Source organism: Lolium perenne, chromosome 2 (genome assembly GCF_019359855.2).
Source record: "Lolium perenne isolate Kyuss_39 chromosome 2, Kyuss_2.0, whole genome shotgun sequence".
NCBI classification, from domain to species: domain Eukaryota; kingdom Viridiplantae; phylum Streptophyta; class Magnoliopsida; order Poales; family Poaceae; genus Lolium; species Lolium perenne.
This window is the reverse complement of record NC_067245.2, coordinates 170,309,599-170,334,450: the sequence shown is the minus strand read 5'-3', so window position 1 is coordinate 170,334,450 and position 24,852 is coordinate 170,309,599. Positions and strand designations below refer to the sequence as shown.

General features: G+C 44.0%; 2 protein-coding genes across 2 annotated transcripts; one reads left to right on the top strand and one right to left on the bottom strand.

Annotated features, from left to right (window-relative positions):
* The first annotated feature begins 14,787 nt into the window (after nucleotides 1-14,787).
* Nucleotides 14,788-17,534, top strand: LOC127333917 (uncharacterized). Its single transcript, XM_051360351.2, has 7 exons — nucleotides 14,788-15,177; nucleotides 15,285-15,432; nucleotides 15,679-15,870; nucleotides 16,086-16,214; nucleotides 16,495-16,664; nucleotides 16,857-16,987; nucleotides 17,222-17,534. Exons 1-7 carry the CDS (start codon nucleotides 14,976-14,978, stop codon nucleotides 17,303-17,305), a joined length of 1,056 nt encoding a protein of 351 aa, XP_051216311.1. The 5' UTR covers nucleotides 14,788-14,975; the 3' UTR covers nucleotides 17,306-17,534.
* An 805-nt stretch (nucleotides 17,535-18,339) lies between these two features.
* On the bottom strand, nucleotides 18,340-23,500 carry LOC127333916 (WPP domain-associated protein). The gene is made up of 6 exons (XM_051360349.1): nucleotides 23,208-23,500; nucleotides 20,461-22,445; nucleotides 20,257-20,383; nucleotides 19,641-19,742; nucleotides 19,235-19,332; nucleotides 18,340-18,726 (listed from the first exon to the last, which is right to left on the bottom strand). Exons 1-5 carry the CDS (start codon nucleotides 23,223-23,225, stop codon nucleotides 19,249-19,251), a joined length of 2,316 nt encoding a protein of 771 aa, XP_051216309.1. The 5' UTR covers nucleotides 23,226-23,500; the 3' UTR covers nucleotides 18,340-18,726; nucleotides 19,235-19,248.
* Nucleotides 23,501-24,852: the final 1,352 nt, after the last annotated feature.

Sequence of the window (24,852 nt, the reverse complement as noted above, 5' to 3'; positions counted from 1 at the left end):
ACATCCTTATACTTTTGCATTTCACAAAGTTCAACAAAATTATTGAGATGGGCAGCAGCATCATCAGAACTAACACCAGAATATTGCTCTCTCATAACAACATTCAGTAAAGCAGGTTTAATTTCAATGAATTCCGCTGTAGTAGCAGGTGGAGCAATAGGTGTGCATAAGAAATCATTATTATTTGTGGTTGTGAAGTCACACAACTTAGTATTTTCAGGAGTACTCATTTTAGCAATAGTAAATAAAGCAAACTAGATAAAGTAAATGCAAGTAACTAATTTTTTTGTGTTTTTGATATAGAGTGCAAGATAGCAAATAAAGTAAAACTAGCAACTATTTTTTTTGTATTTTGATTTAGTGCAGCAAACAAAGAAGTAAATAAAATAAAGCAAGACAAAAACAAAGTAAAGAGATTGGATTGTGGAGACTCCCCTTGCAGCGTGTCTTGATCTCCCCGGCAACGGCGCCAGAAAACAGTCTTGATACGCGTACAACACGCGACCGTTGGGAACCCCAAGAGGAAGGTGTGATGCGTACAGCGGCAAGTTTTCCCTCAGTAAGAAACCAAGGTTTATCGAACCAGTAGGAGCCAAGAAGCACGTTGAAGGTTGATGGCGGCGAGATGTAGTGCGGCGCAACACCAGGGATTCCGGCGCCAACGTGGAACCTGCACAACACAACCAAAGTACTTTGCCCCAACGAAACAGTGAGGTTGTCAATCTCACCGGCTTGCTGTAACAAAGGATTAGATGTATAGTGTGGATGATGATTGTTTGCAGAAAACAGTAGAACAAGTATTGCAGTAGATTGTATTCGATGTTAAGAATGGACCGGGGTCCACAGTTCACTAGAGGTGTCTCTCCCATAAGATAAATAGATGTTGGGTGAACAAATTACAGTTGGGCAATTGACAAATAGAGAGGGCATGACAATGCACATACATGATATGATGAGTATTGTGAGATTTAATTGGGCATTACGACAAAGTACATAGACCGCTATCCAGCATGCATCTATGCCTAAAAAGTCCACCTTCAGGTTATCATCCGAACCCCTTCCAGTATTAAGTTGCAAACAACAGATAATTGCATTAAGTATGGTGCGTAATGTAATCAATAACTACATCCTCGGACATAGCATCAATGTTTTATCCCTAGTGGCAACAGCACATCCACAACCTTAGAACTTTCATCCTTGTCCCAGATTTAATGGAGGCATGAACCCACTATCGAGCATAAATACTCCCTCTTGGAGTTAAGAGTAAAAACTTGGCCAGAGCCTCTACTAATAACGGAGAGCATGCAAGATCATAAACAACACATAGGTAATAGATTGATAATCAACATAACATAGTATTCTCTATCCATCGGATCCCAACAAACACAACATATAGCATTACAGATAGATGATCTTGATCATGTTAGGCAGCTCACAAGACCCGACAATGAAGCATAATGAGGAGAAGACAACCATCTAGCTACTGCTATGGACCCATAGTCCAGGGGTGAACTACTCACTCATCACTCCGGAGGCGACCATGGCGGTGTAGAGTCCTCCGGGAGATGATTCCCCTCTCCGGCAGGGTGCCGGAGGCGATCTCCTGAATCCCCCGAGATGGGATTGGCGGCGGCGGCGTCTCTGGAAGGTTTTCCGTATCGTGGCTCTCGGTACTGGGGGTTTCGCGACGAAGACTATATGTAGGCGGAAGGGCAGGTCAGGGGGCCACACGGGGGCCCCACGCGCTAGGGCCACGCGGGCCCCCCTGGGCCGCGCCGCCCTAGTGTGGCGGCGCCCCGTGGCCCCACTTCGTCTTCCCTTCGGTCTTCTGGAAGCTTCGTGTGAAAATAGGCCCCTGGGCGTTGATTTCGTCCAATTCCGAGAAAATTTCCGTACTAGGATTTCTGAAACCAAAAACAACAGAAAACGACAATCGGCTCTTCGGCATCTCGTTAATAGGTTAGTGCCGGAAAATGCATAAATATGACATAAAGTATGCATAAAACATGTAGATATCATCAATAATGTGGCATGGAACATAAGAAATTATCGATACGTCGGAGACGTATCACATAGTCATATTCATAATTGGAAAAGTAACATTTTATTTTCAATGCAAGAATGATAAGTATACAGATTTGCGGTAAATTGATAGAAAATGCTCAAGATGACATGAGCAAGGGTGAACTTGTCTGTCGACTGCGAGATAGTGCAGTTCGATGTGTTGGATGGAACCTGGACCTCGGGTTCTGTAAAGAAGCATCATTGTCCGGTAAGGACAATTTATAAAATCCAAATAATGCATGCATGGATGTATTATTTTATGATGAATCCCTTACCCCAGTATTTTATTAAGATTTAGGGTTAAATTAAGATTTTATGCCTTTGTCAGTAATTTGCAATTACTTTTAAGTTATTAAATTACTTTCTTTTTAGAAAGGAAAGAATTTAAAAGTAATAAAAATTTCCTTTTGGAAAATATTTATTTCAAAAATAATTTGAAATAATAGAGTTTTCTCTATATTTTAGGAAATAAAGAAATAAGAATAATAGAATATTTTCCTTTGGAAAATATCTTTCTTAAAAGAAATGACTTGGAATAATAAAATTCCTTTTTAAATATTTGAAAACAAATATCTTAACTCATTTGAAATTTTTCCTTGATTTTTAAATACAAGGAAAATTACAAATTAAAATTTCCAAGTTTCAATTTAGATTAAAAAATTCCCAAAATTTGAATTTGTTTTCTAAATTTTGTTTCTTAATCTATCCTTGTTAAGAATAATTCTTCATTCACTAATCCAATTTTCTTGGATTTTTTAGAGGTATATATATTATTTAAAATTTGGTTAAATCCAAGGGTTATTTTCAAATAGAAAATGACCAAAATACCCCTGACCTAATTGGGCTAGCCCACTTATTTGGCCCATTTGGACAGCCCGTTAAGGCCTGCCCAAAAAGGTTCAGTGGAACCGAATCGGTCCGGCCCACCTCACTCACTCACTCACTCCTCTCTGTCACGAAACCCTAGCGCTCTAGTGATCGTGAGGCGATAGCGTCGCCGCCACGCTCCGGCCAAGTCCGGCCGCCCCTGCCTCACCACCGACACCACCTGAAAGGCTGCGCGAAGATCTATCGATCCATCCGCACGATTTCATCGAATCCTTCCACCTCTTCCAGATCGCCACCTGGCCAGATCTGGAAGCAAATCGCCTCCGGTGATTGGTGGTCTCCGGTGAGCTCTGGACCTTGTCGTCGACACTAGCGTGTTCCTGGGACTGTCCTGGCGCGGGTGTTGCGTTGGCAGTGCCTGTGCCGTCGTCCCCAGGGTGTTTTGCTGTTCGTGGAGCTTCGCGGCGTAACGCCGACGTCTTCCCTGGATTTGCAGCTGCTACGGCCGCGCGGGCACTGCCTCGCCATGCCGTAGCTTTTTCTTCTAGGCGCGGGTAAGATCTTCTGCTCCTCCTCCTCTTCTCCAAGTCTGTGCGCCTACATGCTACTGTACTTCTTCCTGCTCTGGCTCCCAGGCTTCCTGATGATCCAAGGATCACACAGGGCCTTGCTGCTGTCGCCTATGCATTCTACGCTCCCGCTCTGCAAGCCCTGGCCAATTAACCCATCTCTGGTTACTGGCCAAGTGTATGCTGCTTGCTGTTCATGGTCATTGTTGCCCTTCTCACTGGCTTCTTCCATGTCATGCCTTGCTATGCCATGCTCAACATGCTACCTAGGCTTACTGGTGTCCCTTGCTTGCTTGTCTAGGTATATTGCTATGCATTTACTTGATGGTGATGCTTCTTGTCATGCTATGCTATTACTGTGGCATTTGTGATGCATGTGAGGTGCTTCTGTGCCTTCTATATGATCCAATGATTCATTGGATGAGTAGATCCTGGTGGCTAGACTCTGTGTTGCTTGGCTTGATCTAATTGATCCATTTGATCAATTAAATGTTAGTGGCTAGTTACTGATGGATTCCTTTACTAAAGGAATTGTTTTCTTGTTGATGCTGCTACTCATGCATGCTTATGCTTTTGTGTGTGTGTGCTGCTGCCATCCATAGCTCCCTGGACTTGATCCAGTAGCTAGGATGCATTGGTACATGCTTGTGTTGCCTCACAGTGATGCTACTATATAATTGTTGCATGGATTTGTTATGTATTCATGCCTGGATGGATTAATAATTGATGAACTGCTTATGCAGTGTTGGTTAAATGACTTGCTAAGCATGATTTGATATTTCCATGATCAATTTGGAAATAAATGAAGTCTGAATCCATTACTGGATAGTGATGATTTAATGTTTTGCTTTAATTGGATGGATTTGTGTTTGTTGTGACCTCAGTAGCACTGCTACTGACTATCTCACACAATTGACTGGATCTTGTTGGCTACTCATCTTTGCTTTCATAGTTGGGAATCATAATTAATATGAATGCTATTATGCTTGCCTGTGAAGAAAAATCTAGGGTTTCCTGATGGTTACTTGCTTAGGATCTCATTGGTTGGTTCTTGGTAGCTGCTATTCCTAGTAATCCGTCTGCTGGTGCTATCTGTGCATGTATTCTAGTTTATATGCACATGATTTGTATCTGGATGGCTCTAGCTCTAGTGGTTTTCCTATCCTGCCAGTGATCCTTGGTGAAAACCAAGTGATGATCACCCCTTGAGCATCTGCTCAATCCCATGACCTGTGTCATGCATAAATAATGGATTGGATCCATTGGATCCACTCCAGGAACTAGGTATACCTTGTTCCAGCTCCTAGAAAGAAATATTGTGTTGATGCAGTGCTTCTGGTTGGTTTATGTTCACAACCCTTCACCTCCAGCTCTTGGTTGATCTCCTCCTTATGTCACCATGCTTGCTGGTAGATTACTTGGTGGTTTTGGATGGATGGTTGGGTTCTGTGATGGTTGGTGCTGTTCTTGAGTAAGAACAGGATGCACTCTATCCTATTTTCTTTCTCTGGTTGCCTGGTGAATATTTATCTGGTCAACTGTACATTGTTTCTAGGGTTTCTGCCCTACTTATACCTCTGGTCCTTCTTCTCTGGCCATGCCACACAAGCCTGGCTTGGCCTGGTGACTAGGCCTTGCCTTGCCTTGCTGTTGCTTGCACATCAACCCATGAGCTATGTGCTCATATGGTGAAACTTGAGCCCCTGGGTGTGCTCAGGTTTGGTCTGCTTCATCTTATCCTTGTGTTGTCCATGGTTTTGGACAAGCACACGTGTATATGACACTTGGTTCCTTCCAAAACTGAATACTGGCTTTCTATTTAACCCCTGTATAGTATTTTTGTTTTGTTCTTGCAGGCTTTGAAGGTGAATATGACTACATAAGCATTTCTTCCAAGTCATTAGTCTAGGATTTTAGTTTAGGATCAAATAATGTAATCTTCTTTTTATTTCTGTTTATTTTTCATTAAACTCTTGAATCAATAATATTGTAAATACAATGTATGTGTGTATATCAATAAAGCTCAAGGTTTCTCTATGAGCTTATTTGTATTTGTAATAATTCTATTTTTAAATGTTTGTTGTATTTATTTTTAATTTGAAATTCAAAGTCATTTGAATTTATGAGTTGTATTAAATTATGAATTCATATTTCATATTCACTTTTGCTTATTGTTTAATCTTTGAGTTATCAATTCAATATATCTTGTTATATGAAATCAAATCCCAAAATCAACAAGATACAAAAGAGTTCATGTCAAAATTCATAACTCAACTTGCCTAACCCTAGTTGCAATTGAGAGAGAACCTCGATCCCTCTTAGGTTTAGTTGCAATAAGGCGCGAAAATTTCCCTTTTTTTGCGATGAAATGCACATCCCATTCCTAAATCTACCCTTCGTTGTTCCTATGTTCTGGGTTATTACATAAGTATCTTCTTGTCCTTGAGCTTCGTGTCTTGTTCCCATTCCAAAAACTCTTGGCGGCAAGAGCCATGCGTTCATGATAGTTGGTCTTGAGATCATCCCGACCCACTCAATGGGATCCTCATCGCTCTCACTAGCTTCATGCTCCTTCATCTTCAACGCGAGGTTGGGCTTGCGGGTGTTGTGAGCGCGAGCAACAAGATCCTCCGCATTCTTCTTGGAGATGTCCAAAGCGATGTCTTCGCTAAGGACTTCATCGGATGTCATAGCCTGGAAGGAGGTGTTTTGGCGGATGTCCGTCAACTTCACTTCCTCGTAAGGGAGGAGAGCGTTGTAGAACTTTCGCTTGATCCAATGGTCATCCACAAATGTTGCTCCAAGATCTTGCATTTGTACGACAAGAGCGATAAGGCGCCGATATATCTCTTCAGGCGATTCTCCCTCATTCATTACGAAGTTGTCGGCCATGTTGTTCACTTCATCGAAACAAGAGCTTTGAATGCTGTCATTTCTGAGGAAGAGCTTGTCGAGTTTATCCCATGCTTCCTTGGCGGTCTTGAGAGAGCGAATATGAGCGCAATCCTTAGGCGTGACGGCCATGTGAATCATGTTGATGGCGGAGGCGTTGAGTTGGTCATCCACCACTTCTCTTCTTGTCAAGTTCTTCGGGTCTCGTGGTGAACAACCCTCCTCGATGATGCGCCAAAGCTCGGTAGAAGCGCTGCGCACATGAGAACGCATTAAGAATTGCCAATTTTCGAAACTATTGGATTCAAGTAGCGGTGGTAAACCATGAGACAAAATATGAGGCATAGGTATTGGGACATTTACAGTGTAATCACTTGGTGGAGGCACCGCATGATTACCTCCTAATTGTCCCGCAACGGGTGGTTCATCCTTCCCTTTTGGTGAAGTGCCGACATCCCCAAGTTCCCCTTCTCGAGGTGGTTTTGTCGATTGCGCGACAAAATCAACAAGAGTAAAGGTGTTGACTTGTTGTGGGGGAATATCGGCACTTGCCTTAGGATCTATGATGGGAGTTGGTTTTGGAGCAATCAACTCCATCATCATAGCCTTCATTTGACTTACAATGGATGACTCCAATTTCTTGAGTTCATCCAAAGTAGCCAGTGTGCTATCGGCGATTGATGGTGGAGGTGATTGCTCACCGGGAAGGGAACCATTCACAACCGTCTCTTGTTTGGCCATTTGTTAGGCTGTAAAGCCCGAGCAAGAAAACCTTGCTCTGATACCAATTGAATGGATCGTAGCGAACAAGAGGGGGGGGGGGGGTGAATGGACGCTACACAATTTTTATGTCATTTTCAGTTTTTATGCGATGCGGAAGGTAAAGGTGATAGCTTTAGTGGTAGAGGTGTTCCTAGTATGATCCTAGGCTAGTGCAACAAGCAAAGGAAACAAGCAAGATAATAAAGTTAGGGAGCGGGACAACCGGGGGGCGCATAGACGAGACGAGGTTTGTTTCCCGCAGTTCCTCCCACAAGAGGGAGTACGTCTGTATTAAGGAGGTGATAGCCACGAAGGCTAGACGACCACACCACGACGGAAGGCCTCACCTTCTTCCTCGAGAAAGCTCCACAAAGGAGCCTTCCCTTCTCCACTATGTAGCTGGTCGAGGCGGCGGTTCCTTCACAAGGTTGGGGCGAGCTCCACAACACCGGAGGCTCCCAACACCCTATGGGGCTAGCACAACTCCAAGCTAGCCTCCATAGGAGCACATCCTCCAAGATCCCACCATAGGAACCCTAACTCCAAGATCCACTAAGGACTAGAAAGTATTGGTGAAATCTCTCTTGGTAGAACTATAGATCGGGGCCTCCTCCACCACTCCACAAAGTTTGAGCAAGATTGGTTGGGTAGGTGGGGAGATCCTCAAGGTTTGAGCTCATGAACAATGGAGGAGAGAGAGAAGAGATAAAATCAAGATGGGGAAGAAGGGGCCTTTTTATAGGTCCCTTCAAATCCAACCGTTATGTGCAGTTCCCGCATGACCGGTACTACCGCTTGGGCAAGCGGTAGTACCGCTCTGGGTTCTAATGCTCTCCACAGACTTGCCACGTGCACTTACAGCGGTAGTACCGCTGGTGGTACCGCTTTGGTACCGCAACGGCCTTTGTAAGTTCCTGGCTTGTGTTACGGTACCCAAGCGGTACTACCGCTTGCAAGCGGTACTACCACCCATGGTACCGTAGAGGTACCGTAACGCACTCTGTGGGTCAATTCAGTTAAAATCCTACAACGGTACCATAGGGCGGTACCAGTAGGGGTAGCGGTACTACCGCTACTGGTACCGGTAGTACTGGTCAGGCAGAAACTGCAGATTTTCTCTTTCCCTCTCCACCCACTTCACCTCGCGACACACACAAAAAACCAGAAATCCTATAAACTACGCTTTAGTCCTCCGATCATGACGTGTTCAGCGAGGGCACCGTGCACCTGCAAATCTATCGAAGACAATCTATGCACACGGTTAAATTCATTCAAGTGTTGTTATCAACCACACAAAACACGGGGTATAGACCTTGCTCTTTCACCAACACACGGCCACCAGATCGCCGTCTCTGGCGCCAAAAAAGGGCTTCCAAGCCAGATGATCACATGAAGGAGGTCACGGGCGGCTCAACCTCGACGACATCTGCGATATCGGCGGCCGGCGGCAGCTCCGTCGCTGCAACAGGATCCACGGTCCCCGGGGGAGGCATGAACGTCGATGATGCCGGGGGAGACATGAATGTGGACGGTGCCAGGGTAGACATGAACGTGGACGGTGCCGGGAGGCGCCTCCATCACCTCTTGGCCGATGCGCTCGCGGTACATCCCGTGCCACGCCCGCATTCCTCTCGGCCTTGGCCTTCTTGTTGCCAATGGGGTGCCCGGTGGAGGCGCGGGTTGGATCGACCGGCCCATCTTCCCCGTCCTTCAATAGAGTGTGGAGGAGGTCGTCCCATTTCTTGCAACATTGGAGCTTGTTGTAGCAATGCATGAAGGGGAAGTCTTTGTCCTCGTGTTGGTGCTTGTACATTTCGAGAGCATGGAGCATCTAACAAGATAGGCGTAGATCATCATTTCATATGTAACAACATGGATCATCAACTCATATGTAACAACATGGATCATCAAATAAGATAGGCGTAACAACATGTATCATCAATTCATATGTAACAATAAGGATCATCAATTCATATGTAAGAAGATGGTTCATCAATTCATATGTAACAACATGGATCATCAAATAAGATAGGCGTAGATCATACCCAATCCACCATCGTCTTGCCGCTCTCCTTCTGGTTCGTAATCTTCTTATAGTAGCCATGGAACTTGCTACACGACCCCTTGATCAAGTTCCAACGGTGAGAGAGGGCGCCCTCGTTCCGGTTCATCTCTATGGTGGCGTAATCACCATAGTTCTTCTTCTCGTTGAAGCAATTGAGAATGCACTTGTAGTACTTGCCCCCGGTTTGGTTTGCGCCGGTGATGGGGCAAAAGCTCACTTGCTTCCACGCCTCGATGAGACATTCATCCTCCAAGGACCTCCACCTCGGGCCACGAGTGCCGGTGGAACGCCTGCGCGTCGTGGTCGTGGTCACGCCGGTATCGGCGTCGATCAGCTCCTCCTGGACTTCCTCCTCACCTTCGTCCTCGTCGGCCTCTTCTTCATAGTCGTCGACGGCGGATTCGTAGGCATGGCCGCGTATGATGCCGTTCAGGATCTCCTCCTCGCCGGCAATCTAGGCATAAAGTAACAAATTTTCAGTCGCCGCCGGTGTCTACGATACACACAACACATGAAAAGTAAGGAAACACACCTCGTCCCCGCCCATGGACACGCCGGACGCGCTGCCGAACACCTGGTGGGTGTGCCTGCCGTCGTCGGCGAAAGGGTGGCGGGGAAAGCCGGTGCCGTCTGTCACGTGGCCCTCGGTGCGGCGCAGGTCAGGTAACGAGTTTAGGTCGGGGAAGCGGAAGGCGCCGCTGCCCCGAGGCACTGAATCCGGCGAGAACAACGTGTTGTTGTCGACGGTCATGTCGATGTCCCCGCACTCGGGGGAGTAGCGGGCGCGGCCGTCCATCTGCGACAGCCGCATCTGCGAGATCGACGGCGCGTCCGCCGTGTACCCTGCATAGTAACCCGACGACGACGGGGAGCTCGAGATGCTGTTGAGGCCGCCGCCCAAGCTCAGACACGCTTCCGCAGAGGCCGCCGCTTTCGCTCTGTCGGAGGCGGCGCCTCCTGCGGTCGGCCGTGATGCAGGAGCGCGTTCGATCTCCATGTCCCACTCCTCCTGCGACATGGTCTCCGGCTTCTCCTTCGGCGCGACGGTACGCGTTTTCGGTGGCGCCTTCGTCGGCGGTTTCGCTGCCTTCACCGAGGCTTTTTCGGGTTGGAGGCGGGATGGGAGATGGAGCGGCTGGCGGGAGAAATAAGCGGCGGAGAGGACGGGGTTTTGGGGGGGAGAAGATGTATATTTTGCGTTGTGTGGTTGACAGGCAGCTCCTACGACTAAAATTTTCAATCTCGCGGGACGCCGGCGCGTCTGATTCGCGCCCTTGGCGAAGGGGCCGACACGGGGTTGCCGGTCTTCTATTGTGCTCGAAAATCGCCGGCGCCGTTTAAAACGCGCCGGTGCGAGCTTATTTTCGCTCTCAGCTTCAAAAAAGCTATCGAGGCCGCTATCGGGGACGCCGGTGGAGATACTCTTCCGAACAAAAAAAAGAAGAGCAGGTCGGTCTTGGCGGTGGCAAGGTATGCATCCACGTGAAGGCGGTGCGAAAGCCCAAAAGCAGGACGCGATTGGAAAGAAACAATCGGAGTTGGGAGGGGCTTTCCAGGTTCCACCCCCGGCGGCGGTGCAGCGGAAGGGCCAAACTGCGGACGGGGCCGCTGAGCTGAGCTGGGACCCCGGCACAGCTCGCGCAGAGGAAAAAGAGACCTCTCTGCCACCGGTTCATGCACCGGCGCGCCGAGCAGATCACAGCTCAGAGCGTACCACACTGCCACTGTCTACTGTACTGTAAAGCTGCTGCTGCCAAGATGGCTGCTGCTGCCTACGATAATCGGCTTTGGAGGAATGGAATAAGGGAAATTAGAAAATGATATGCTGCACCTACATTCAATCCAGAAAAAATCGGATGGGGATTTTCTGAAAACAAAATACTAATGGTACTACCGCTGTAACTGGATGGGCTTGTCTCTCGGTCCAGACTTGGGCCTTAATTTGCAGCCCAAAGAATGTTTCAGATCGGGCCTGGGCTTTTCATCATGCTACAATACGTAACCAAAATGGCTGACCAATTTAGTTGGATGCTTACACATTACAGCTTTAGCTGCCCGATGCTCTGAAATCATGATCCAGCAAAAACCATGGAGGTGGCCAGAGAAACTATTTTGGCACAGAAGCTGCCACGAGATCAATCTAGAGTGAAACAGCCTTGACTATCGCGAGGTGGATAACATGTACTCGTGTCAAGTATTCCAAATGGCAACCGCTAGGCGTCAGCTCGCTGATGCGTTGGCTAGTTTGACTGTCCATGCATTGTGGACCCCCAATTATTGCCGCATAAATCTAGCCACCGATAAAAGAAATTCTAATCACTATACCTGCTATTCTTGTTTTGACGTCATTCTTTTTTCTCGTAATGTATTTTGATGTCCCCGTGATCATGATCATGGTGTATCTGGCCGGACGATTGGGTGACAGTGACACCGTAATACCAAGAGGTCTTAGAGCATATCTCTTCATCGCCACAAGGAGCATAATCTCAAGTCTTGAACTATCCAAATTTTCACACACCACTTTCAAATGCACCTGAAGAGATATCCGTTATGATCATCCCGTTACACGTATTGCTTGATGACAATTAAAGTGCATCTTTCAATATGAGGGTACTCCATATCCTCATGGTCTAAGGATACGTGCATATGATTATGTCATGATGATAATACTACTAACGTGTGATGAAAACATCCATGTATAACACCTTTGTTCTTCTAACAATGTGATCGCTTTGTTGTTGCCATCGTTGTTACATTAACAATGACTATGATCAAGAAAACAAGATCATCACACAACACATGAGTTTGTCTTAGAGGTGTGACTAGAAACACTTTGGTGTTTATCTCTCTACTCTTTCTCCTTCGAATCTCATATTCAATAAATATAGTAGTTCTAGCATAAAAATTAAACATTAATGATGAGCATATAAATATATAATAAAAAATATTATTGCATGTAGGCCATATTTTTTCTTCATATTTTGTTTGTGAGCTACAAGTTTGCAATTCCTAATGGACACAAATAAACCTTAGTTAACCTACACAATAACAAAAAAAAAATCAGTATATTATCGGTCACATGTGTGGATAACATGTACCTGTATCAAGTATTCCAAATGGCAAGTGCTAGGCATCAGCTGGCTGATGCGTCGTCATCCGGTTTGACTATCCATGCATTGTGGACCCCCAATTATTGCTGCAAAAATCTAGTCACCGATTAAAAAAAACTAATCTCTATACCTAATATTCTGATTTTGGCGGTATTCTCATTTCTCGTTATGCCATTTCGATGTCCTCGTGATCATGATCACGGTGTATTTAGCCAGACGATTGAGTGACACCATGGGCGGATCTAGCATCCCTGAAGACACAAAGCATGCATTTTATGATTTTCTATAGCAAATTTGTCCAAAAAAAAAATCAGCTTAACCTCGTTTGCCCATGCTTTCGAAAGTGGGTGACAGTGTAGTACCGAGAGACCCCGGAGCATATCTTTCCATCGCCAGGAGGAGCAAAATCCCAAGTCTTGAACTATTCAAATTTTCACCCACCACTTTCCAATGCACCCAAAAGTCACCGTTATGATCAGTTTGTATTGTTTGATGATAATTAAAGTGCATGTTTCAATATGAGGGCACTCCATATTCTCATGACCTAAGGATATGTGCATATGATTGTGTCATGATGATAATACTAATAACGTGTGACAAAACAATCCATGTATATCATAGAAATGCATGGATCTGTTTAATACCCTTGTTTTTTATTAACGTGATCGCATTGTTGGTGGCATTGTTGTTACGTTAACAATGACTATGATCAAGAAAACGGGATCATCACACAACACATGAGTTTGTCTTAGAGGCGTGACTAGAATTTTTTTGATGTTTATCTCTCTACACGTGCTCCTTCGAATCTCATATTCAACAAATATAGCAGTTATAACATAAAAAATAAAAATTAATGATGAAAATATAAATATATAATAAATTTCCTATAGACCATATTTTCTTCATATTTTGTTTGTGAACTATGAGTTTTCAATTCATATCTTTTTTGTGTGTGTGGCAGTGCCAATACACCAAGTAAGTATATGCATGTTACTACAATTCCATCAAAAACAGGCTGCATTCTATCACACTATAGTTCCTAATGGACAAATAACGACTGCTTCCCAGAAGAGCTGAATCAAGAATATTGCTTGCATGCAGCATATCGCAAGATGTGACTAGGTCAGAACTCAGAACGATGAGTTGATATTATGTTCGTAATGACGGTGCCATTTGGATGAGGAGGCTGCATGGAGGTAGAGTCATCCACTGGCTTTTCGAGATAGCTCCAGATACGCTTAGTTTTCACGGATTTTTGTTTGGATGCGAGTGCCGGAGTTATCCAACATGACATAAGGCGTATGTCCTCTTCTGAATGTCCAGGGCTTGGCCACCAGTGGATCCGACATTTGGCAGGACAGGAGGCATTCGAGGGTTTATCAAATCAAGGGAGAGAACAAAAAAGAAATGCAGAATCAAAGGTAGCAACAACGACCAGAGCAGATTAGGAAATTGCTCGTGGATATATATACTATGGTTTCCGCAAAGACAGATGATTTCATGGATCTTGTCTGACGCCGATGGCAGCGTGCGCTTGTTGGACGATGGCGTCATGGGAGTAGACTAGCGTGAAGTTGCACGACACATGGAGGAGCCATGGCTTTAATTTGTTCATCAACCAGAGCATGTGGGTGGGCTAACAAAAAATGGTATTGGTACTGTTCACTACGGAGACCATGTAAACTGTAGAGTGCAGTACAACAGTTCCGACAACGAACAAGGATAATCTAGTGACTGAATCAAGAAATGCATAAGCTTCAGACAGAAACACATGTGCTTCCGTGTGACTGCAGGTAATAGAAAGAAGCAAGGAAATCCGGTAGATAGGAAGCTAGTTGCCTATCTATTGCGTCCTCCAAATTGAACTACCATTCCCTTTTACCTTGCCTTTTCCTTTTTCTTTGTTGCAAAAACTAGTTATTTCGGTTGAGAAATTAATGGAAAGGGTTAGCCCATTTGGAAAAAAAAAAAGATAGGAAGCTAGCTTTCAGTAACCGAATAACGGAATGGCAGAGCTTCTGCCCTCTGTTTCGGAAAAAGAAGCTGGCCTTTACAATGCCAGGCTTGATTTTAACTTCTGTCCAACGTCCACCCTCCGTTTTTACCAAGAACAACGGCATGGAATCTTCTCCCAGCACCGAACTGATTATAACGAAAGCATCACCACCAGCGATACAATCAAGAAGGCACCTGTCAATAGGTTTACAAACAACAAAAAAGATCTTGCAGTAAATATATGTACTACCTCAAAAGTGTCCAGAATTCTATACCACTGCTGTCAGTAACAAACAGTAACTTGGGCAGCAAATGACAGAAGGCACGTGGATTACTAAAATGAAGGGCGTGAGTACCTCCGGCGTAGCTAAACAACTCGGCCGTCGCGCCATTGGACGCGCGTGCGGACAGGACGTCCAGCCGCCCTTGCAATTTCGTTTCCGTGCGTCACCTTCGTCTTCCTCCTCCTCCTCCTCCTCCTCTCCCCATCGCTTTCTTCTCAACGAAACATGTCGCCATTAGATGCGACTTGTTAGTGCACCCACTACCTCTAAGTATATATATGTATAATAACAAAGCTGCACTCACCAATCGAGCTAGCAGCATCTGGTCGTAGGGTGAGAGAGGAGAAGATACCTTTATCTGTCAGTCTAGGGCGAGCAAGCAAGCAAGCTAGCAAGGAAGAGGAGGATGCAGAGGTACACGGCGAGCGAGATATGGCAGATGGAAGATTGCCAGAGCCCGCGCATGGGGTGCAGCGTCGTACTCGGCGTCGACGGAGGCGCCAGTAACACCGTCTGCGTCTGCATCCCGGCCGCCATGCCCTTCGCCGACCCGCTCCCCGTCCTTTCCCGCGCCATCGCCGGATGCTCCAACCAGAACTCCGTCGGAGGTAAGTTATACCCACCTGCCACGCAAGAATCGCACGACCATTGAGATTCGATTTCGAACAAGTCCCAGTTACCGATCACAGCGTTGCCGTTTTTTTGGGTTGAGCAGAGGACAGGGCGAGGGAGACGCTGGAGCGAGTGATGGCGCAGGCGCTGCTTAAGGCTCGCCGGAAACGGTCCAACGTGTCCGCGGTCTGCTTGGCCGTAGCCGGTGTCAACCACCCCATTGACCAGCACAGAATGCTGGGCTGGCTCAGGTGCATACCTCTTACTTGGCAGTGAAAACCACAAGGAGGCTGAATCAGACGAACCCCGTTCCATGATTATTCCACTGAAGCTTACTTGTAGAAATCCAATTATTTTCTCTTTCCTTGGATTGCTACAAATGATCGAACACTGCTGCTTAAAAGTTGACACCAGCACTTTTACTTCACCGGGTCCGACAACCCTATTAAATCGACTGTTGAGTTCCCTAAGGCTCTCGAAATTAACGTTTGTTCTAGGGAGATTTTTCCGAGCCATGTCACGCTGTTCGTCGAGAACGACGCTGTGGCAGCGCTGGCGAGCGGCACCATGGGCAAGCTCCACGGCTGCGTGCTCATCGCAGGGACAGGGACCATAGCCTATGGCTTCACCAATGACGGAAGGGAAGCCCGGGCAGCTGGTGCAGGGCCAGTGCTTGGTGACTGGGGCAGGTTAGACACTCACCTCTTTACTTGTACTGTACCTTGAACTACTCAGTATGCAACTATGCACGCGCAGCAGATGTTATGAAATAAAGGAGGTTACGTGCTAGTAATTCTGATGTATCTTTGACTTCCATCCTATCTTTGAAGTGGGGTAAATTAGTTAAGAAGCAACTACTGATTCTGTTATCTGGTTGTGTTCCAAACTTCCAATATATGTGCAGCGGATATGGGATTTCTGCACAGGCATTGACAGCAGTTGTAAGGGCCTATGATGGCCGTGGTCCTGAAACAATGCTCACAAACAATATCCTCGACTTCCTCGGCCTCGCGTCACCAGACGAACTGATAGGGTAAAGCCTTTCGGCTCGTGAAATTTGTTTGATTTTACTTCACATGAAAGTCTATAAATTATTTAGCACTTAAAGAGTTCGGTTACCAAACCTACACCATATATGAATATCCATCTTCTCGTTGTCGAAAAAGTGAATATCCATCTTCTGACATTACGTGAGCTGAAGTGCTGAACCATATAGATAACTAGGATTGAAGAGCACAGAATGAAATACTGCAAATAATGCGCTACTATGAAAACTGCAACGTTTACTTACCTGTTCATTCTTCTCATAACAGCTGGACATATGAAGACCAATCTTGGGCGCGCATTGCTGATATTCTCCCTGTTGTGGTAGAATCTGCCGAAGCCGGCGACGAAGTAGCAAACAAGATCTTGCACAATTCAGTTGGTGAACTAGCTTCCAGTGTTAAGGCTGTGGTTCAGAGACTTGCGCTGAGTGGGGAAGGTGAACATGGAAACTTCTTTCTGAATGACATACATAACAGGCCTTGCACAAACATACAGGGCACTTTCAGCTAAAAATTGCAGACGGAAAATAATTTGGGGTGCTCACAAAAAATAGAACCTCTGAATTGTCTGTATTCGCTTACCTCATGAACAAAAATCTCAAGATGTTTTTGACCTTCTAATTTTGCAGATGGAAAAGATCTATTTCCACTGGTTCTGGTTGGTAAGGTTCTTGAGGCAAACAAGAAGTGGGACATTGGAAAAGAAGTGATAGATTGTGTTACCAAGACTTATCCAGGGGCCTATCCGATACACCCCGAGGTGAACAGAACTATCATTGAACTTTTTTTCAGACCATAATGCCTTTAATTAAGAGATTGATGCGGAAAAATATTTCAGACAAGATTTTAGTTGCATCAGGAACAAAGTTAAAAATTAGCTAAAAAATGTTTAATATAGTAAAAGAAATGGTATCGACATCAGGAAGGAATATATCAGATCCTACGACAAATGTCCAAAATATTTTTCATTGAATCTATGTTTATTTCCCTGCAGGTCGAACCAGCTGTTGGTGCTGCATTACTAGCATGGAATGCTATAGCAAGTGAACCAGATGGTGATCTTAGGCCTGTTGTTTAGAGCGTCCAGCTCTTGAATCTCATACCACATTCATGTAAACTTATGTTTGTATCACAATCGCCTAGTAGTGTTTTGCATTTGTTTTAGCAAGTTGTTTTGGATATGCGGTAATGTCTAAGAAGAAGGTTTATATCAAAAATATGTGAAAAGGAAAGAAAGAATACTAGTTTAGCTGTAAGTTTGTGCAATAAAAAAAAATGAAGATGCTTATGTGAGCTCTTGCTCTGAATGAATATTTCAATCAGCAGTAGGACACGTACCCAAAGATGTATATACTTCACAAATCAGCAATAAGCATACCAACATAACTTAACTCAGTTTAAGTCAACTGTTTCTGAAGCAAAGTCCATGCAGTGACAACTGACAAGTACATAGAAATATAAAGTTTATATGATAACAGTGGAATGAAGAACAAAAATGATAACTGAAGGTACACTCAAAAAAAAAATTTGATAATTGAAGGGCGCTCCTTTCAACAGTCGTCCGAAGGTCAGTAGCCAAAAGTTATTCTAACAACAAATGCAATAGGATACTTGAGGAGAGACAAATAGGTACTTCAAAGTGAAGAAATAAGACAAAGCAGGCACTTACCTCAGATGCAGGCATGCAGTCAACTAGTATTGCTCAAGCAAACATCGAAATAATGATCACAAGTCCAAAACAGTCATATCAATCAACCATCCACGCACTGCTCGGATACAAGTTAACCATGTAGCTTCAACAACTTTGAAATAAATAAAAAGTACTTCAATCATGACCAACAATTGCACAGCTTGATACATGTTGCTTTTATATTTGAAATACAAGTATTGCTCTTGAAAAGGTTGCTTCCTCAAATATCGTCGTAGATAATACATATGTTACATATATAATTATTATGACCAATATTAAAACCAAAACATTTCATAATAGAAATAACAGAAATAACTAAACTATACAGCATCTATGGGATCTCGATGTTAGGAGTTCTTATTACGGAATACACGATATATGGCTAGTACAAGAGCAACATCATGTATAGTTGTATACACAAATTGCCGGAAAAAGAATACCATCACATTGACATGTCGTAACTTGTACATTAGAATGCTATTTAATATTCACTTATACATACACAATACAACATGTGAATATACCTTGTGCGGAGTGACCAGCCACGAAACAACTGAACCAATTAATTACATTTTGTATAGCCATATGCATATAGAAATCATAAATATAGGTGCAGCGGCACCTAACTTCTATCCGTAACCCAAGGTTTCAAAATTCTCCCTGATAGACCCACACAGCTTCATAATGACTGTCGATTTTCATAGTCAAGGCCAGAGACTCTTAATGGGATTATTTTTTCTCCATCATAACATCAATAGCTTTCTAGCACCTGTTAAACCTCTCTCGCCTATACTTAGAACCTACGCTATCTGCAAAATCCCAAACGTATATCAATGATAAGCAGCAATAATTAAATGCCTTCATACAAAATAACCAGTTGAGATGGAAACATAATAGTGAATATATTTAGAGATGCAGTTTGTAAGGCACTAATGATACATTCTCTATTCAAAAAGTATGGCAGTGTGGGGATTTTGAGGTGACTAGCCAAACCTACAGTAACATGTCACTCCTTCATACTGATAGAGATTAGAGAATATGCTAGCTGGTTATGGTTAACAACAATAATTTTCCCATATAAGCAGTTGACAACATACAATGCACTCCCTCCATCCCAAAAAAGATGTCGCAGATTTCTCTAAATATAGATACATTCGACATCCTCTTTGGGACGGAGTGAGTAATATGAATACAGAGTACCTAAAAGTAATCATAAGATAGTTCCAAAGAAATCTAATCAATTCTGTTGGACTGTTCACTGATGAAATTTACAAATTGAACATATCCATTAGTGCTAGATAAGAAATGTTATCTCACCTAGAAGCTCTAACTTATGTTGCATCTTGTAAGTCATCTTTTTGTTTACATCGTAGACCTGCAACGAGCTTGCATGTCTTCAAGAAAGCATCCAGTAACTGCACACATGGCATTAACTATGAGTAAAATTCTTCCTTCTGAGTACTAAATACTACTGATCTGTCATCATATTGGACATACATACAAGTATCGAAGCATGTCACTATTAAAAGAAACCACTTATTTTGAACTTTCACTTATAGTAGGCAAAAATATGCAATGACCACAGAAAGTGTCAAATTTGGCAACACATTTATTCAAAGTAATTTGCATGTACCGAAATAACAATGATCAAGGAGAAGAAATTTAATGACTACAGAACCAGGAAAGATGAGAAAGTTAGCAATTGGCCACAAGGTATACTTACCCCAGGATGCTGCTGAAAGACAGGAGAATAATGCTCGAGAGTCACATATATCTTTTGCACAAGACTTAATAGTGCACTAACCTTGTTTTCCAAAATGTCAACCTGAATCAAATGGGAAAACACTTGAAGAGGTTATAAGATGATTTTAGTATATACATGTTCTCCAAAAATAGACTCACATGAATGTTGCCAATGAACTTATTTGTCAAATCATTGTGAACCCTCTTGAACAATTACAGAATGAACATGCTTATGTAACCATCTATTAATATTACCTCCAGATGCACAAATAATAATGAAATTACTGAATCAAACTAATGAATGGGGCTCACAAGTGATCAAAATAACTCGACCGAGCTAACAAAAACACTGGTTTATTTGACAAATCGATGAACAGCTTGCACAAAATCTTCTTGCATGTATTCATGCATCCAATTGAGAGAATTCACCGAGTACGTGATTATATAACCAGACATAAGAAGTGTCTTCTCTTCACGGGGATAAGAAATACCTTTATGAGCTAGAAACTTCTTGACATAAGAGTACATGACCAATAAAAAAGATTGATCCCTTGTTTAAAACTAAGCAACATTAGATATGATTAGAAGAGAAATACCTCAGCCTCAGCTTTTCGAATCTCTACGCGTCTTGTGTTTAGCATTTGCTTATACGAGAGGCCCTTCTTTGTTAGTACTATTGCCCGTTGTACCACATGGTTGCATTGATCACTCAGATTATCCGACCTGAATTCAACAATACCCATATCAATTTGTGTGACAATCAACAGCATGTATTATATTCAGAAGATAGGTGCATATACCTTTTCTCGTTTCCGTTGGTATCCCCTGACATTTTATGTTCAATCTCCACAAATTCTTTTGATAAATCCATAATAGATACCATAATGAAATCTAGCTGCACTATGTGTTCATTTTTACCTAGAAACCCACTGTAGTCCATTTTTTTGGTTTCAACTTCCTGCAAGGCAGTTGAGGCAGTCTCTAAAGTCTGACTCAGTTTGGTGAGCTCCTTATCCTCCATACTCTGCTCAGAACTCTCGAATGATCTTCTTGGTGATACATGAGGCTCCATCTCGATATCACGGAGTACCATTTCCTCGCTCTCTTGCTTGGTTAACTCCGGATGTTCCTGATTGTTTTGTATATAATTCTCCTTTTCTAATAACAACAACTTTTCTTTTAACTTCTGATTTTCTTCATTAGCTAAACACAATGCCTCCTCCTTTTCTGAGAGTTTGGCTTCAAGTGAGGACAATTCTGCTTGAGAATTCCGTGAGGCATCCTGCATGCTGGTCCTGCAGTCCTCTACAAATTTTCTTGTAACAGTTTGGTATACTTCATCTCTAATAGTGCTTTCAACATATAGATCCTCATAGTCTCCTTCAAAGGTACGGACTTGTCTCATAAGTTTTTCTTCAAGTGACAATTGAAGCGATATTTTCCTGCTAGCATCAGATATCTGGCACGACAACTCCTTGATATCCTTCATCTTTTCTGCAAGCAAACCGCTAAGGTGCTGGTTTTCACGGTATAGTGAATCAACTTTATTAGTCAATCTGCTATTTTCCTCAAGCGCCTCGCTGGTGCTGTAAACTTTAGGCACCTTTATGGCATTCGAAATGATTTGGTCAACCTTCGAAATGATATGAGGAACTTTCTTTCTTAGAGGCTCAAATTCTACATCATGCTTAAGATCTAATGATGCCTTCTCTCGTTTGAATTTGAACAGCTCTTCCGTTTTATCTTGTAAATACAATTCATGCAACCTCTTTAATTTACTAATCTCAGATCTGAAGTAGTTTATGATTTCTTCCCTAGCCATACCCTTCAGATGCCGAAAGTCAGACTTTTCAGAAATTACTTCTCTGGGACTTATAGATCTCTGTGTTGCAGAGTTCTTCCTTTCCAGAGTGGAAGATGGAGAGTGCTCCTCCCCTGTTTTCTTTCTGGAGACATTGTATTTCCATCTGTTACTCCTGGTACCTAAATTTTCATTTTCAGTGCGGGAATAATGTGATTCATCGTCTGAAGGTAATATCATATCTGATATAGAAATTAGTTCTTCACGGATTGCACCACACTGAAGCACAGTCTCATTCCAGTTCTTTCTAAGACTGTTGACAACAGAGCTTTGTTCATAAAACTTCCTCTCTAGCTCATCCTCAAGGCCTCTGATGCAGTCCCCAATCATAATGCCGGTGACCTCTAATTGCAACTCATGCTCCCACCGAAGCTCGTGAACTGAAGCATTGAACAGGCTCAGCATCTCCTTAATTTGCCGGAACACCACTATCAGCAGAAGCTTTAGGTCATTGAACCCCTCACCTATCTCCATTAGCTTTCCATGCCGACATACCATAGGGCACGACGCATTCGCATCGCTATCATGGACCAATCTATAGTTTTTCAAGAGCACCGTGTCCTCCTTGAGCTTATTAAGCTGTTGATCGACTTCCAGCTTCATCAAATCCAAGTACTCCGTGTAATTAACTTGTATATTGGCGTCCAGAAGGTGTTGGTGTAGCCTCTTCATTACAGTTGCAAACGCCTCAAAGTTGCTTCCGATATCACAGCTGCAATTGCAGGACAACAACACCGACGGCGGTGCGGCTGCTGAATCTTCGAACTTGGTAGGTCCTTCGTTGAGCTCGCCTAAAGAAGGTTGTGTGTCAAGAGAAGGCCGGCTTAGTAAGGGCAGGCCATCCTGATCTGTACTTCGTGATTCGCTATTGGTATCTGGTACAGTCAATCTACCAGGAAATGGGTCTGTTGGTTCATCGAACACCTGCAGCATTTCGCATGTTATGATTCGAGAATTGCCTGAAAAGTGTGATCTGAAGGTAAATTACATAGGACTCCGTACTATAAAATGAATTTCAGAAAATTTGAATAAACATAGTACGAGGAGCGATCTAGTTCCGTTGAAAAATGGGAACAGGCAGGACATGATACAATTTTGAGAGAAAAATTGGAACTGTGATCTTCTTTTACAGTAGCAGAATTAAGGATGAGTGACATGTGGTGGCCATGTGTGCAGATAATAGAAGTTGATAGGAAAGTGTGGGAAACGATAAAATATGTGTACAAGATGCGTTACAGGATGTGCAGCAGTGAGTAGTACGGCCTTGGCATTTTGTAGGTTGTACGAGTAGTAGTCCTTAACACCTTCGTCCAACTTTAGGCTTATGATGATTTTGTGCAAAGCTGCAAGCCTGCAACCTACTGAAATGCTAACAGGTACTAGTGGTATAATCGAAGGAAACAGCAGAGCAGCACAAGAGCGTGTTTATGGATTGGGTCGCTCAGCTCCCTCAGTCTCTTTTTTTTTTTTTGCGAAATAGCTCCCTCAGTCTCCATAATCCTAAGCAAAAAACGGTTTCGCCACAAGCAGAAACCCGCAGGGTGCATCTCGGAGAGTCGCGTGAGCAAAGCAAATTCAGTCCGATCCCACGCAGAGGCAGAGCAGAGCAAAGCAGAGGCCTTTAACGGCGCGAAACATTACAGCGATAACAGAGCTGCAGAACCGGAGACAGAGAGAAGCACTTACGGGCTGGATCCGCGGCATGGACGATGGGAGATGGGGGGTTTGCGCGGTCGCCTCAGCTCGGCCGGCGCAAGAGGATATGATATCTCTAGGGTTCAGACTTGAGAGGCGCACCTGGAGGTCAGGCGGTGGTTGCAGGCTTGCAGCGGAAGAAGTGGAGAGGGAGAGTCTCGGTGGTGAAACTGGGTGAGCGGTGAAACGGGGCTGTGTCCCGTGTGGATTGGAGTTGGACCAGCGTCCGATCGCCGGGAGGAAGACGACACACACGGGCACGGGCAGGCACAGCCGCCTGTGATTGTGAACAAGTCACCGCTCGCTGCGACGCGAGCCGTACGGCGCGGGATGGTAACGAACCAACGGTGGGGGCGGGGAGATGCCACGTGGGCGGGACGGCTAGGCTGACGTGCGGGCCCGTTTTAGATCGGGGCCCATCTGACGGCGGGGTGGTTGGAACGTGGGGCGGTAGCTATATGGTGCAGGGGATTAATGATGTGTGAGCGGGGCCCAGGAGTCGGTGGGAGTGGGAGCGGCTGAGCTGGACTGGGTTACGGCGGGACAGGGGCGAGGGAGATGCGGCGGGGTGCCCGGATCGCCAGCTTCAGGTGGCCGTTCCCATGGCTTTTCCCGTTGGGTTTCTTCCTCTGGCTTCAGGTAGTCTCTTCTCCTTGCCGCGAAATATTAATTTGGCCGTTTGAGCATTGTTTACGATTCGTATCTTCTTCCATTTGACGAGACAATTAAACGCGTATATAATCTCTTATCTACTCCTACTAGCAATCTTGCGCATACAATAAACGTTTTCTACACAATATATGTATGTATCACCATTTGGATCGTGTGAAATACGGTACTGAAGGCAACCAAAAGTATATTAGGGTCTCAAGAGCATCGCGCGCGCGATAGAGGTTGTGATGAGATTAGAAACATCGCAGCGGCGATGTAAATTGCATTAACCTTTTCGTAGAATCTGCAAGAGTAATTATGCATCTCCCCCGCAAAAAAAAATGCATCTAAGGGGGTAATTAGTGCGGGTGATTATGTGATGCAAATCTCCAAGTTATTTTCTTATTCAATCACCTAGTTTAATTGGATCAAATCAAACTCATTACTCACTCCGTCAGTAAAACGATGTCTTAGATTTTTCTAAACATAAATCTAAATTTAGATAAATCTACGGAGTAGGACATCTTTTTCTCGGGAAGGAAAGAAATGAGAACAAAATCGTGCATCATCGCAGAATAATCGTGTGCAGTGAGAAACGATCATGTGTACGCTGAGCACCACTTGACAAGCAATATGCAATGGCATCATACTAGAAGAGATCCTGCATTTAACTCTTCTTTAATAAAATAGTTGATTTGGATCTGATCTATTGCCCATCAATTTGACCACAGATCTAGAGATTGGCATGTTCCTGCGGGCAGTTGAGACAACAGGGGACAGGAAACATGTGGTTTTTTATTATTATTATGAGTATCCAAGGTCGTCTTCCAACTTCAGACTTAGTTCCTTTTTGTAAGAAAAAATAACTTAAAGAGTAAGCATGTTCATGTGAATTAGGCATCCAATTTTCTCCCCTTTCCTCGAACAAAATTATGAAGGTGTAGTCATTATACTCAGTTTTTTAAAGAAAAATAATGCTCCTTCT

Coding starts and splice junctions, on each gene's coding strand:
- LOC127333917 (XM_051360351.2), top strand. CDS start 14,976: ATGCAGAGGTACACGGCGAGCGAGATATGGCAGATGGAAGATTGCCAG. Junction 15,433..15,678: donor AGAATGCTGGGCTGGCTCAG/GTGCATACCTCT, acceptor CGTTTGTTCTAG/GGAGATTTTTCCGAGCCATG. Junction 15,871..16,085: donor GTGCTTGGTGACTGGGGCAG/GTTAGACACTCA, acceptor ATATATGTGCAG/CGGATATGGGATTTCTGCAC.
- LOC127333916 (XM_051360349.1), bottom strand. Junction 20,384..20,460: donor ACCAACGGAAACGAGAAAAG/GTATATGCACCT, acceptor TGTTGAATTCAG/GTCGGATAATCTGAGTGATC. Junction 19,333..19,640: donor TCTTTCAGCAGCATCCTGGG/GTAAGTATACCT, acceptor CCATGTGTGCAG/TTACTGGATGCTTTCTTGAA.